Source organism: Macaca thibetana, chromosome 13 (genome assembly GCF_024542745.1).
Source record: "Macaca thibetana thibetana isolate TM-01 chromosome 13, ASM2454274v1, whole genome shotgun sequence".
Taxonomy (NCBI): domain Eukaryota; kingdom Metazoa; phylum Chordata; class Mammalia; order Primates; family Cercopithecidae; genus Macaca; species Macaca thibetana.
Genome location: NC_065590.1, coordinates 97,027,153 through 97,042,495, shown reverse-complemented (window position 1 = coordinate 97,042,495; position 15,343 = coordinate 97,027,153). Strand labels below are relative to the sequence as shown.

General features: G+C 50.8%; 1 protein-coding gene across 2 annotated transcripts; it reads left to right on the top strand.

The window, feature by feature from the left end:
* The first annotated feature begins 667 nt into the window (after positions 1-667).
* On the top strand, positions 668-12,866 carry KLF11 (KLF transcription factor 11). Of its 2 annotated transcripts, none has more exons than XM_050753923.1 (4): positions 668-1,087; positions 4,062-4,331; positions 5,425-6,370; positions 10,284-12,866. In XM_050753923.1, exons 2-4 carry the CDS (start codon positions 4,071-4,073, stop codon positions 10,562-10,564), a joined length of 1,488 nt encoding a protein of 495 aa, XP_050609880.1. In that variant the 5' UTR covers positions 668-1,087; positions 4,062-4,070; the 3' UTR covers positions 10,565-12,866. The 2 variants fall into 2 exon arrangements, with proteins under 2 accessions (XP_050609880.1, XP_050609878.1); XM_050753921.1 differs by lacking the exon at positions 668-1,087 and adding an exon at positions 1,520-1,724.
* Positions 12,867-15,343: the final 2,477 nt, after the last annotated feature.

The following is a 15,343-nucleotide window of genomic DNA, read 5'->3' as shown; positions in this document are numbered from 1 at the left end:
GCTCACAAGCCACAGTGGGGAGCAGAAGCATTACGCTGAGTACAGTGGGAGCCACTGAGAAGGTTAAAGACCCCCGGGGGTGCTGAGTGGCAAGGGGCTGTGGGAGCTGGAGCGGACGGATGCAGGGAGACCAGTTGTAAGGCGAAAGCAGGAGGCCAGGCAAAAGAGAATATTCCAGTCTGTATCTAAGACTTAACTTTTCACATACACAACACCCTGCACCCCTGTCAGAGCCTCCGGGGTCTTCATGAGAGCGGTTTATCACGGTTCACTTAAACCCTCTTACTGTTTCAGCAAACACCTTCTCCTCAGCCTGCTCAACCCCTCTGCTCAACCAGAGTGGGCCCCGCAGGAACAAGTGGGGACCAGAGCCCTGCTCAGGTGAGTGGTGGGACCCGGCCTGTTCCCTTGAGCCCAGGCTTCTCTGGCTCAGAGCAAGGCCCCCGGGTGCTGGGATTCTCTCTCTGCTCCCACTCCCTGGATGTGAGCTTTTAAGGACGATTCCTCACTGCGGCCTCTGCCCTTTGCACTAAGCGCCAACACGCATCGCGGCTCAGCAAATGCGCGCGCAGTGGACAGACGGAGGGGTGACTCCTCCCTGAGCTGAAGGCTGCGGCGACGCAAATAAACAGCATAGTTCCTGCTCTCCATGAACCTGGCGCTGCAAACGTGGGCAAACCACACCAAGAGACGCCAGCAACCGAAATATAGGGAGAAAAAAAAAGGTGCCCTGGACACCAGGCTAGATCTCTCCTGCAGGCTCGAGGACTGCCCGGAGGGGGCGGCGTTTTCTCGGGGCCTGGGAAGAATGAGCGGGTTTCAGCGGGCGTCTTTTGGGTGACTGCCCGTCTCGGCTTCCCCTGACCCCGTAACAGAGCGGAAGAGGCCCAGAGACGCCAGAGGAGGGGCATCAGCGGACACTCAGGCCGAGCAGCTCTGACTCCGGGTGTCTGCAAAAATGACCGGATGCAAGAATGTCGCCTAGAACCAGCCAGCTTTCCGACCTCTCAGGTCATGGGCTCACTCCAAAGAAACGAAGGGAGAGTGACAGAAATAAAAACAACGAAAGCCGGGTTGAAGCCTCTAGGTGGGTCTCCGCTACCGACTGATTCAGCCGGTGGGGCTAGAGGAGGTTCCTATAAGCGCGGTCCCCCCTCCCCGCACCGAGTCCGAACCCCGCCCTGGGATTTCCCCAGGCGCCGGCGCCGCCGCCGCCGCCGCCGCGCCGCCTTCTCCGCCCCGCGCGCCCCCGCGACCTTTCCCTTACTTTCCAGGGCCTCAGGCCCCGCCCCTCTCTCCGACCAAAACACGTGCCGCGTCCCGCCCTGCCCGATCACGCCGCGGCCAGGCTCCGATCACGCGGCCCCCCGCGGCGCTCATTGGCCGGCCGGTCACGGGCCCGGTGCGAATTGGCTGGCGGCGGCAGGCCCCGCCCCGACGGGGGGCGCGGTGTATTTTGGTTCGCCTCCGCGCCCCGCCCCGCCGGCCGCTCCCTCCGCAGCCGCCCCGCCCCTCCCGCGCCGCGAGGGCCGCGCCGGGGCAGAGGCGCGCGGGCGGGCGAGGCGCGTGCCGGCCGCAGAAGCTCCGGGTAGCCGCCACCGTCGCCCACCGCGCACGTGCGGCCGCTGCTGCGCCGAGCTTACGCCCCGCGGCCGCTTTGTTGCTCCCGGCTGCCCGGCACGATGCACACGCCGGACTCCGCGGGCCCAGACGACGCGCGCGCAGTGAGTAGTGGGGCTGCCGCGGCTGGACTACTCGTCTGAGCGAGGGGCGAGGCGGGGGACGCGGTGCGGGACCCGCGGGCCTGTGAAAGCGGGAGGTGGGGCGTGCGGGTCCTCGCTGCGGCCGCGCCGGTGGGGGCCTGGGCGGGCTTTGGAGCCGGGCGGGGCGGCGGCCGCGCGGGGCGCGCCCGGGTCGGCGGGGGCGAGGAGGGGGCGTGTGCCCCGCGCAGCTTTGTCTTGCGCTTCCTGGGCGGCCCCGCCCCGCTGGCCCCGTGGCTATTTCCAGCCATGACGTCACCCCGGTCCTGTGAGCCGAACGGCCGTTGGGTGGGGGAGCGGCTGGCGGGAACGCGGCACGCGGCCGTGGGGGCGGGGCAAGAGTTGCTGGCGGGAACGCGACAAGGTCCTGGGGGCGGGGCAATAGCGGCTGGCGGGAGTGCCGCTCGGCCCTCGGGGCGGGGCAAGGGCCGGGGGCCCGGGCAACGACGGGAGGCGGAAGCGCGGCACGACCCGGGGGGCGGGGCAACGCCTGGAGGCGGGAACGCGGCACGCGAGCGTTGGGGGCCCTAAGCGTCGCGACCCGGGGACTTCGGGGAGGTATCCGTGGACGTGGGCCGAGTGTGGGCCTCGTGGTGTGCGGGCACTGTGGGCCGGGCCCCTTCCCGTCCGTGTGGTGAGCGGGCCTCGGCGCCGGGTTCTGTGACTTCACAGGGGGTTTAGTGGCGCAGCCTGCGGGGCAGAGGCCGGGGATTTGAGGTGGCCTCGTCTTGTTTGATCTCGGGGAACCTGGGCAAAGGGAAAGTTTTGATGTTTTGGTGCATGGCAAATTGAGAGGAAACGTGTATCTTCGTACATTTAACGTTTCCTTTCCTTTTTCTTTTTGAGACGGTCTCTCGGTCTGTCTCCCAGGCCGGAGTGCAGTGGGTGCGCGATCTCAGCCCCCGTAACCTCCCTGGGAGGGAGGGATATTACTCCCTCTCAGAGTAATATCACCTTCTCACCCCCGGATTAGTTTTCTTTTGGAAGAGATCAGCTCATTCCAGCCTCTTCCTCCTCCTCCCCTTCCAGATTAAAGAGACGGTCTGTAATCCCAGCACTTTGGGAGGCCGAGGTGGGCGGATCACCTGAGGACGGGAGTTCGAGACCAGCTTGACCAACATGGGGAAAACCCCTCTCTATAAAAAATATAAAAATTAGCCGAGTATGGTGGTGGGCGCCTGTAATCCTGCTAGTAGGGAGGCTGAGGCAGAAGAAGCGCTTGAACCTGGGAGGCGGAGGTTGTGGTGAGCCAAGATAGTGCCACTGCACTCCAGCCTGGGCAACAGAGCAAGACTCCGTCTCAAAAAAACAAGGCTGGGCGCCTGTAATCCCAGCACTTTGGGAGGTCAGGGCGGGTGGATCGCCTGAAGTCAGGAGTTGGAGACCAGCCTGGCCAACATGGTGAAACCCCGTCTCTACTAAAAATACAAAAAATTAGCCAGGCATGGTGATGGACGCCTGTAATCCCAGCTACTCGGGAGGCTGAGGCAGGAGAATCGCTTGAACCCGGGAGATCAGGAGTTCAAGACCAGCTTGACCAACATAGCAAAACTCTCTCTCTACTAAAAATACAGAAATTACCCAAGCGTGGTGGCGGGCACTGTAGTGAGCCGAGATTGTGCCACTGCACTCTAGCCTGGGTAACTGAGCAAGACTCCATCTCAAAAAAAAAACTGCAAAGAGATCCTCTCTGGGATCGTGGCAGGTTTACTTCCTGTCACCACCTGCTAGCCTTGGGACAGTAACAGATGACTTCTGCTCCGAATCTGTGGAGGGAACTGGTGGAATCGCCATGGGCCCTACCTGCTTGGGGCATAGAGGGAAGGCGCCAGAGTCCCTGAGAGCATCTATAGGGACACTGCTTTGGCGGCTTTGCCGCTTCAAAGAGCCATGGTCAGGGCACCTCAGCTACTGGCAGACTGACTAGATGGCCTCAGTGTTGGCTCCTCTTCCCTGGGCAGCTGCTTTACCCCAGCCACTGTTTGGCTTGCACCTCAGGAGTTAATTTTATTAATCATTTACCCAAGAAAAAGATGAACTTATTAGCCTTTTTTAAGAGTCAAGATTTTTGGTGGCAACACTTGCCATCTTAGTTCTGTCTTTGAAATGTTGGCTTAAAAGCCAAATTGTCATGAGCATTCCTTGAACATCTTTTACTACAGCTGGTGTTTGTTGCTATGGAGTATTGCATGTGCATTACATGCCTGGTGTAGGCCTCTGGTGTGCATATCCACATGCCCATCATGGGTGGCCTTTGTATTTCCCCTGCACTGAGAAGCCATTGTGTTGTGTCGCCTTTAGGTTGACATCATGGACATATGTGAGTCCATCCTGGAGAGGAAGCGGCATGACAGCGAAAGGTCTACGTGCAGCATCTTGGAGCAGACAGACATGGAAGCTGTTGAGGCTCTTGTTTGTATGAGCTCCTGGGGTCAAAGATCCCAGAAAGGTGACCTGTTGCGGATAAGACCTCTCACGCCTGTCTCTGATTCTGGGGATGTCACCACCACTGTGCATATGGATGCAGCCACACCTGAACTACCAAAAGACTTCCATTCTTTATCAACTCTGGTAAGAGAAGGTGGGAGAGGAGCATTTTTGTGAAATGACTAGAGTAGCTGAACTCAGTGTGTTGAATTCCTTTAGCTGGGCACAGTGGCTCAAGCCTGTAATCCCAGCACTTTGGGAGGGTCAGGCAGGCGGATCACAAGGTCAGGAGTTCGAGATCAGCCTGACCAACATGGCGAAATCTCATCTCGATTAAAAATACAAAATTTATCCCGGTGTGGTGGTGGGCGCCTGTAGTCCCAGCTACTCCAGATATCTGAGGTAGGAGAATCGCTTGAACCCAGGAGGCGAAGGTTGCAGTAAGCCGAGATCGTGGTACTGCACTCCAGCCCGGGCGACAGAGTTAGACTCCATTTAAAAAAAAAAACAAAAGAACAAAAACACTCTTCATTCATTTCTGAAAAATGTGCTCTTTCTATGGATGGATCGTACCTTGCTATGTGGTTAATGTCCGTGGGATGAAACCTACAGATTAATGTGAGAAAGTGAAATTTACTTCCCCAGGGGAATCTTGGGGTGGAGCTTAGGTTCTCCTGGTGACCCAGCCTAGTATCAGGATATGTGGGTAGCAGCTGGAGAAAGCATGTGCTTTGACATCAGATTGCCTTCGTTGAGTGCAGTAAATCACTCTCGTTTTTGGTTTTTTAATTTGCTGCATCTGTGAAAGTACTTGGAAAACTTGCATCTCAGCTTGGAGAAGTTGAGAATGGTAGGTTGCTAACAGAAGTGGAGATTGTGATTGTCCTGGGCTGGAAGCTTTCTCTGAAAAAAGAGTGTAGAAAGCAGATTTGGAGAGGGATGGGAAGGGCCCGTGGGTTGTCAGGAGGGTTGCAGAAGTGGTGGGCCTGGCGGCCAGGACCTCCTCTCAGAGTTCCCTGCATTGGGCTCTTGTGTAGGTTTGGGAGAGGTAAACACTGTGGGAATAAGCTGAGACAGCAAAGTGCCCCATGCGGCCTTGAAACCCACTGGGATGTTGAAAACAGGGTTAGCCGAGTGTGTAGATGATTCTGTGTAAAGGTATTGGGAGCATTGTGATGAATTAAGTCCCTTTTAAAATTTAAAGCAACCTTTTCACATGGTGCTTTTGTTTTTTAAGTGCATAACGCCTCCTCAGAGCCCTGATCTCATGGAGCCATCGACAAGGACACCTGTTTCTCCCCAAGTAACAGATTCCAAAGCATGCACAGCCACAGACGTCCTCCAGTCCTCTGCCATAGCGGCCACAGCGCTGAGCCGGGGCGCCGAGAGGGACTTGCTGGGTTTGGAGCCAGTGCCCAGCTCTCCCTGCAGGGCCATGGGGACCAGTGTGATCCGACACACTGGGGAGAGCCCTGCTGCCTGCTTTCCCACCACCCAGACTCCAGATTGCCGGCTTCCTGACAGCAGAGAAGGAGAAGAGCAGTTTCTGGGACACTTTGAAACTCTACAGGACACACACCTCACAGACACTTTACTCAACACTAACTTGGTGTCCTGTCAGCCCTGCTTGCACAAGTCTGGTGGCCTGCTCCTCACTGACAAAGGCCAGCAGGCAGGGTGGCCTGTTGCAGTTCAGACTTGCTCACCAAAGAATTATGAAAATGACCTGCCCAGGAAAACCACTCCTCTGATTTCTGTCTCTGTCCCTGCTCCCCCTGTCCTTTGCCAGATGATCCCCGTGACTGGACAAAGTGGCATGTTACCAGCTTTTTTGAAGCCCCCTCCCCAGTTGTCTGTGGGGACTGTGAGACCCATCCTAGCTCAGGCTGCTCCAGCGCCTCAACCTGTGTTCGTGGGACCTCCGGTGCCTCAGGGAGCTGTGATGTTGGTCCTGCCCCAGGGAGCCCTCCCTCCGCCTGCCCCCTGTGCAGCCAGTGTCATGGCTGCCGGGAATACCAAGTTGTTGCCCCTCGCCCCTGCTCCAGTGTTCATCGCCTCTAGCCAAAACTGTGTCCCTCAGGTAGACTTCTCCCGAAGGAGGAACTATGTTTGCAGCTTCCCAGGTTGCCGGAAGACCTACTTCAAAAGTTCCCACCTTAAGGCCCATCTTCGCACTCACACAGGTAAGCACCAGGGCAGGTAGGGCATCGGGCACACCAGGAAGCACACTTTGAGCCGCCTTTGGGTGGGAGGGGATCGTGAGAACCTCTGGTGAAGGTGGAAGTGTGGCTTTTTCTTTGGTTCTGAAAAGCCTGCACAACCTCATAAGGGTGGGGTTGTTACCACAGCCATCAGGAGTTTGCATCAGAGCGCTCGCCCTGGAAGATAAAATGTAGTATAATTCTGTTACTGTGTCTTTTGGTAGCTTTTAGAGTGACTCCCAGTGCCCCCTTCTGTGCACATTGCAGTAGACGTTTCATGTGTTTTGTTTTTTTTTTTAAGAGAACATGCATTCACATTCAGTAAATGTATCTTACCAGTGTGACTCATGTTTATTGTGGGAAAAGGTCTGGCCAAACTATAGAAGAGTTCAAATTCTAAAATATTTTTTAAAAGAGTATAGTTTTCTTACCTCTGAGAGTAGTTTTTAATTTAAGTTGTGCAAGAAACTAGGCTGACCTAATGATCTCTCTGTTGTCTAACCAGCTCTGTTCAATAGAATTTTCTGAATGGTGGAAATGTTTGCCGTCTGTCCATTAGGGTAGGCACTGGCTGCTCACACTTGAAGTGTGGCTAGTGTGTCTGAGGAACTGAATTTTACATGTTTTAATACTTGAAGTTTAAATAGCTCCATGGGACCTGGGGCTGCCCTGCCGCCCGGCAGTGGTCTGAGTGTTGCTGGATAGAGAATCGCTTCAGTAGGTGAGGGCACCATTTCTCAGGGGTTTTGCGAGTTTGTGTTCTGTTGCTCTGATCGTGGTAGCCTCCACGTGTAGAATAAAGTGCAGTCTGGTGTTCAGACATTATAAGAGGAACTCTACCCCTCCATTCTCCTGAGTGGCTGTTTGCTTTGAGGATAAGGCCAAACTTGGCCCATGAAGTACTCGCCTCTGCCCATGCAGAAACAGCCTCCCCAATGTTCCGTGTCTGATTCCATATTTCCACCCTTCCCCCTTGGCCCTCTGCCCATCTCTGCTTACTGAAACCCTCGAGGGCCTTCCTAGGGTTAGTTACTGGATTGTTTCTCTATCTTCCTTCTTTGATCATGGTGGTTTACTGTAGGTCTTACCATATTCTCCCTTTGTTTTGTAGTTATATACTTACCTCACCTGGATATATTCCTGGTGCTTGGTACAAGGGCCTAACACTAGGCAGTAAATGAGGATTGGTCATTTGCACGGCATTTGGATGTGGGGCTGTGTCAGGGAACGGGACCTGCTCGCCACTCTTAACGGGCTGGTTGACTCAATGAGCTCTGCATTTCACCGGGACTCTCCAAGGGAACTTCACATTATACCAGAGCACAGCTTCCAAATTTGGGGAGGTGACTGAATGAGGTTTTACTGTTTATTCAGTTTTCCTTGGTAGAAGTACTGACAGAATGACCTGCAGTGATTGAAACAAGCTACTTCCATGTTTCCTAAAGTACTTCCAATTCAATGACAGGCGTTGCATGGGGACTCACGCCTGTCATCCCAGCACTTTGGGAGGCTAAGGTGGGCAGATCACGAGGTCAGGAGTTGGAGACCAGTCTGACCAACATGGTGAAACCCCGTCTTTACTAAAAATACAAAAATTAGCTGGGCCGGCTGGCACACGCCTATAATCCTAGCTGTTCAGGAGGCTGAGGCAGGAGAATCACTTGAACCTGGGAGACGGAGGTTGCAGTGAACGGAGATCGCGCCATTGCACACTCCAACCTGGGTGACAGAGCGAGACTCCATCTCAAAAAAAAAAAAAAATGGCCAGGCATTGTGGCTCATACCTGTTTTCCCAGCACTTTGGGAGGCCGAGGCGGGCAGATCATGAGGTCAAGAAATTGAGACCATCCTGGGCAACATGGTGAAACCCCGTCTCTACTAAAAATAAAAAATTAGTTAGGCTTGGTGGCACGCTTCTGTAGTCCCAGCTACTTGGGAGGCTGAGGCAGGAGAATCGCTTGAGCCTGGGAGACAGAGGTTGCAGTGAGCCGAGATTACGCCACTGCACTCCAGCCTAGTTGACAGAGTGAGACTCCGTCTCTAAAAATAAAAATAAATAACCATAAGAGTTCTGAAGAATCCCCTTCTTGTGCCATTTTGTAAGCTTGGAGTTTTGGTGAGAAGTAGAAACTGGGCAAGTTCACCTTGGGTAAGATCGCTTTTTATATATATTTCTACTAACCTGAAAAATCTTTTTTTTTTTTTTTTTTTTTTTTTTTTTTTTTGAGACGGAGTCTCGCTCTGCCGCCCAGGCTGGAGTGCAATGGCCGGATCTCAGCTCACTGCAAGCTCCGCCTCCCGGGTTCACGCCATTCTCCTGCCTCAGCCTCCCAAGTAGCTGGGACTACAGGCACCCGCCACCATACCCGGCTAGTTTTTTGTATTTTTTAGTAGAGACGGGGTTTCACCGTGTTAGCCAGGATGGTCTCGATCTCCTGACCTCGTGATCCGCCCGTCTCGGCCTCCCAAAGTGCTGGGATTACAGGCTTGAGCCACCGCACCCGGCCCTGAAAAATCTTTAAATTGGAATAAGGTAGAGTGAATGGATGCTACTTTTTTTTTTTTTTTTTTTTTTTTTTTTTGAGACGGGGTCTTACTCTGTCGCCCAGGCTGGAGTGCAGTGGCACGATCTCGGGCTCACTGTAAGCTCCGCCTCCCAGGTTCATGCCATTTTCCTCTCCTGCCTTAGCGTCCCGAGTAGCTGGGATTACAAGTGCCAGCCACCATGCCTGGCTAATTTTTTTTGTATTTTTAGTATAGACGGGGTTTCACTGTGTTAGCCAGGATGGTCTCGATCTCCTGACCTCGTGATCCGCCCACCTTGGCCCCCCAAAGTGCTAGGATTACAGGCATGAGCCACCAAGCCCAGCTTTGCTACTTTTTTTCTCTTTTTTAGACAGAGTCTCACTCTCTCCCAGGCTGGAGTGCAATGGCATGGTCTCCGCTCATTGCATTCTCGGCCTCCCAGGTCCGAGCGATTGTCCTGCCTCAGCCTCTGGAATAGTTGCAATTACAGGCGCCCACCACCACACCCAGCTAATTTTTGTATTTTTAGTGGAGACGGAGTTTCGCCATCTTGGTCAGGCTGGTCTCGAACTCCTGACCTCAGGTGATCTGCCTGCCTCGGCCTCCCAAAATGTTGGGATTACTGGCGTGAGCCACCGTGCATGGACGGATGCTACATTTTTTATTTTTATTTTTTTGAGATGGAGTCTCGTTCTGTCGCCCAGGCTGGAGTGCAGTGGCGCAATCTTGGCTCACTGCAAGCTCTGCCTCCTGGGTTCACGCCATTCTCCTACTTCAGCCTCCTGAGTACCTGGGACTACAGGCACCCGCCACCATGCCTGGCTAATTTTTTGTGTTTTTAGTAGAGACAGGGTTTCACCGTGTTAGCCGGGATGGTCTCGATCTCCTGACCTCGAGACCTGCCCACCTCGGCCTCTCAAAGTGCTGGGATTACAGGCATGAGCCACTGCACCTGGCCGGATGCTACATTTTTAATTAATTTATTTTTGTTTTTTTGGTAAAGATTGGATCTCACTTTGTTGCCCAGGCTAGTCTGGAACTCCTGTGCTCAACTGATCCTCCCCAGCCTCCCACAGTGCTGTGATTACAGGCATGAGCCGCTGTACTTGTACTTTGCCTGATTTATTTTTAAATATATTTTGAAAGATTAGCTTGAAATCTTTGCGTGCTAACATACCGCATTTTAAGTGTGGGAGGAATAAATGCCTTTTGGAGAATTTCTTGACCCAAATCATCCAATTCCAGAAATAATAAGATACCACTTTTTTCAGAGTTTGATGGATGTGATTTTAAAACGACATGAATTAATCCCTTGAATAAGGTGCTCAGCATTTCCTTTCTCTTTAATATGTATTTTCTCACCTCATAGGGGAGAAGCCTTTCACCTGCAGCTGGGATGGCTGTGATAAAAAGTTTGCTCGTTCGGACGAGCTATCTCGCCACCGCAGAACTCACACAGGGGAGAAGAAGTTTGTGTGCCCGGTGTGTGACCGACGTTTCATGCGCAGTGACCACCTGACGAAGCATGCCCGGCGCCACATGACGACCAAGAAGATCCCAGGCTGGCAGGCAGAGGTTGGCAAGCTGAACAGAATCGCCTCTGCAGAGAGCCCAGGGAGCCCACTGTTCACCATGCCAGCCTCTGCCTGAAAGGTCCCCTGGGATATCACTCATGGGGTTTTTAAAAACCTTCTTTTCAGGAATTTCTCTCCCACTGCCTCACCCCCAAAAAAAAATGGTCTTGGGGAACTAGGGGAAGATCGGGGAGCTGGTTTTGATGAAAGTATGTTAACTTTCCTTTCCACTTGGGACCCTGTTCGGTATCTTTTGTAGTTTCAGAAGATTTTTTGTTTGTTTTTTTAAAGAAATGGTAGAAAATTTGATAATCTAAATCACCAGCATTCAAACAAATATTTCGGCAATAAAGTTTACAAAATGGATTTTTACGACCTTTCTATTGATGTTTTGTAGAAATAAGACAGGGTACTAATTTTTATACTGTTTTTTATAAAAATATTTATATTGTTGGTGCTCAAATCACCAATTTCTAGCTAGATCATTTTGCAACCTTCTTTTCAGCATTTAATAACAAAGTTTTTAAAAATGACCCATCTTTTAGTAAACTTGACATGTTATTCCACCAAAAAAATCACAAGTTATCTGGCCTTTGAGATCTTTTTGGAATTGGACCTGGTTGAATAAGGACCTCATAAAAGGGAAAAATAAATTTTGCAGTCAGCTTCTTCATAACATTGTCAAGGAAATTCTAGGCAATCATTCCTGTCACCCAAGAACTAGAATTTTGGTTGACTGGAACTAGTGAGCTGTGTCCCTGGTGTGTCATGAAGGATGGACCCCAGCAAGTAACGTGAGCCACTGGGCAGATCCCAGGGACCAGTACTTGCTGCAGGATCTAGTCTGTGTGTAATAGTCTTGGCCATGGCTCTGCTGAAAGCAAGCCATTCAGTTTCTTGTTTGTACCTAAAACACCAAAAACACTGAAATCCAGCCGCTTTGTCCATGGTCAGTTGACTCCTTTTGCTGTGGCTGCATCCATACTGCATTGTGGGTAGAGTAACTTCCCAGAAAAAAAGGAAATGTCTGCAGTGGTTGGATGAACTTTCTGCCAGAGTACAGCTTAGCTGAGGTGAGATTCATGTGCAGGCAGGCAGTGCCAAGATTCTGCTGCTTTTGTTTGCCAAATACTAGAAATGCAAGGAAATGCAAGTTACGCTAAATGGCGGTAATACTAGCCAACTGCGTTTCTGTTCATTTTGTTTGAAGGAAACTTTTTTGACCAAACAGAATATTACTTGGAATGGTGTGTTTTACAGTCTACCTAGAAAATGGACGTTTTTCAACTGTGTGAGCACGTCATAGATAAACGAGAGAATGTGGCCGCCTGTGTTCAAGAAGCCACTGACACTGGTTTTTGTTAAACATTGGAAGTTCAGGCAATGGAATAAATGTAGGAACGTACAGAACATTGCACTAATTTAATTTGGTGGCCTGGGAATTTTTTTTATTGTGCAGTATGTATTTAAATTTTGTCTGTGTGTTAATTATTGGCATTTACCTTTATTAAAATGATGGTAAGGTGGAATATTGAGTAAAATTAGGTTTTGTGTTTTATTTTTTGTAGTCTGATAAAATCTCCACCTGGTCATTCATTGTATGTTACTTGATACCCATTAACTTGCCCCTTAGTATCAGCTGTTACTTGGCACACATGTGTTTTTCAGAGGTTTTCAGTTTGGACACTCCATAGGTGAGTGTCCTGTCATCGTGAGACAGTGCAGTTGCTGTCTTATGTTGTGCATAGTTCGTGTTTCCTCACCACCCAGTCCTTTCTCCTGCTCATCAAAATAAGCATAAACATTTTTGTACACTATAAATGGCATCAAATTTGGATATTTTTCTTAATTATGACATGCAAGGTAGTGTTAGTCCTGCTAGTATTCTGGTGGATAAGGTCTTTTGAGTATTTGGTTGCTTGTCACAGAACATTCTCCAAGTAGTGCTATTTCTAAAGAAGAGATACAGGTTGAAAATGGTTTTAATTTACACTTCCATTTCCTGATTACATTTGGAAATACTTTGTTTAAACCATCCCCCTTCCACCTCCATTTGTCTGTTGAAAGATTTTAAGTTGGAAACAGTTCCTGTCTGAAAACTATTCTGAGAACCACAAACCTTGTGTGTGGATTCAGCATGGAGCCCTTCAGCTGGCGGCTGTGGGTGCTGATGGCCGCTGGAGAGGCGGGCTCCCCTCATGCACTTTATTGCCTGGGCAGTTTTGCTTGATCTTTTGTGACTTTGAGCCTTTTAAGTAGTTTGAATAAGACTTAAAATGTTTCATAATTATGTTTTATGTAACAGATTTTGACATTATTTAAATGAGTATGTAATGTAACTTTTTTCTTTGAATCATATAAAACTTGATTTTAAACTGGACATGTGTCCTGTGTCATTTAACTGTGCCTGGTGGCCTAAGTATACCTAGAGAGTTTTTGGAAGAGTCTATAAAATTCATGGTGTATTGGCTCAAACTAAACTCTCCTCTCTGTTTTCTGGAGTTTTATTGTGTTTCTTTAGGTTCTTTGGAGGATCCTTTCCGGAAAAAAATGTGTGAAGAGCTGGGTGTGGTGGCTCACACCTGTAATCCCAGCACTTTGGGGAGTTGAAGCAGGAGGATCCCTTGAGCCCAGGAATTTGAGGCGGCCGTGAGCTACGATCACACCACTGCACCCTAGCCTGAGTGACAGAGCAAGACCCTGTCTCAAAAAGCCAACATGTGAAGTGGCCACTCTGGCAGTGGGTCGGGTCCAGGCAGACCCAGTAGTGTGCCGGGTGACCCTGTGGCCGTCAGTGCTCATGCCCTTTCTGTGTCAAGGGGTGGCTGCAAAGAGGTAGAATTGAAAGTGGTTTTCCAGCCACTCTGGAAGAAGTGCTTGGAAGTCTCTTCCATTATTTCCTTCCACTCCCGGCCCAAGATTACAAAGTACATCATGAAGCCACAGGCTTCACTCTTCTTCCTCCTTTTCCTTCCCAACTCTTGAAACTAAAGGCTGCCATATCTCCAGAAAACACAGCCCCTGGCCACCTCGGGAGGTCTGATTTGTCCCTAGGGGGACCAGACCCTCACCACACAAAAGGTCTGATTACGGAGCCGCTTCCTAGAGGGAAGTATTAGAACTGCAAGTGTGATTATCCTCCTCGTGGCAACTGACAAGACTTTTCTCCTGCCTCTTTATTGCCAGGAAGGAAAAAGGAGAAAAAAAAAAAGGGGGCCACAGATTCTCTCTTCCATGGGGCGCTTGGTGACACTTCTTCGACAGCCTTAACGCTGTCCCATGTGTTCACATGTGCACGAGCGTGCGCCACTCCTGGGAACAGAGAATGCTCTCATGGATCCGCCAGTGTCAGCAGCAGGTGTCCGGGCAACGTGTGTGAGTGGGCGTAGCATTCCTTGGGGACAAGTGGGCCTAGGTCTTTGGAACAGCAGAGGAAAGTGTCTTATAAAGGGCTGTTTCAGGGAGGTGCAGGGAGCCTGAGCCAACAGCAGCCAAGGGATGAGGTCCCTGCCTGGGTGAGGCTAGGAGCCCACGGGCCCTCGAGGAGAGACTTGGGAACACACATGCCAGGAGGAGGGCAACAGCAGGACTCTGCTCCTTCCCTGAGAAAACACACCCAGCATTTCTCAGAGCTGGGGATGGAAGTGTTTTCTCAGTTCCTAGGGCTTTGCACCATCTTCGAGGAACTCTCATACTACAGAAACCAGAGACACATGGCCGGGCATGGTGGCTCATGCCTGTATTCCCAGCACTTTGGGAGGCAGAGGCGAGAAGATCACAAGGTCAGGAGTTCGAGACCAGCCTGGCCAACATGGTGAAACCCCCGTCTCTACTAAAAATACAAAAAAATTAGCTAGGTGTGGTAGCGCATGCCTGTAATCCCAGCTACTCGGGAGGCTGAGGCAGGAGAATTGCTTGAACCTGGGAGGCTGAGGTTGCGGTGAGCTGAGATTGTGCCACTGCACTCCAGCCTGGGCAATAGAGAGAGACTCTGTCTCAAAAAAAGAAACCAGGAGACACGTTTGTGGTCACTTAAGACTTTACCAGACAATAACGTGTCATTTTTGCCTTTGAGGTGTTTTTCTTTCTACCTCGATTCCAGCCACAGTCCTATCCTGGCAGTGAGCAAATCCCACACGCAGTTCTGAGCAGGACGCTGAGGCTCAGGTGCAACATGGGGCAGCCAGGAAGATGCCTGAGGCGGTGCCCCGCACTCAGGAGGCACCGGGACAGACTCTGGCCGGGCGGCAGGCTGCAGCAACGTCCACGCCTCCACTTCCAGACACAGCCCCTCCATCTCACAGGACAGAGACAGAGCCGGCTCAGCGGCAGGTACACACTGCTTTATTTGTTCTTTTTATTATTATTATTATTTTTAAGTTCACCTGCAGCTGCAGTACACACATACCACTTTATTTGGCTAGCTGCTGTTCAGAAGACACTTCCTGAATTCAGGAAAAATTTTTTTAAAGACCTGAGAACAATTCCTGTGACTTCTTAGCTTTGAAGTGCATTTACTTTGACATTGATGTAGCTTGTAACTACTTTTGGAATTTTTTTCCTGTAACACGTTGATCTCATTAAGGGTATCATGCGTTTTCCACCAGAAAATGCAGAGGTATTATCTTTTTCTTGGAAACCAATTGAAAGCGTCCCATTTTAACAAAATCACATAAAATTATAAACATTTACATGATTAAATTCAAAGCCTTATCCATCTGGTGGTAAGAAATAAAATGTTAACTTATTTTAAAAGATGTATTTGATATAAAGACTTCCATCTTTATATCAAAAGAATCGGTTGGGCTTGCACGAGCAATGGCTCCCAGCTCTGCGGAGGGTTTGAGCCATGCCC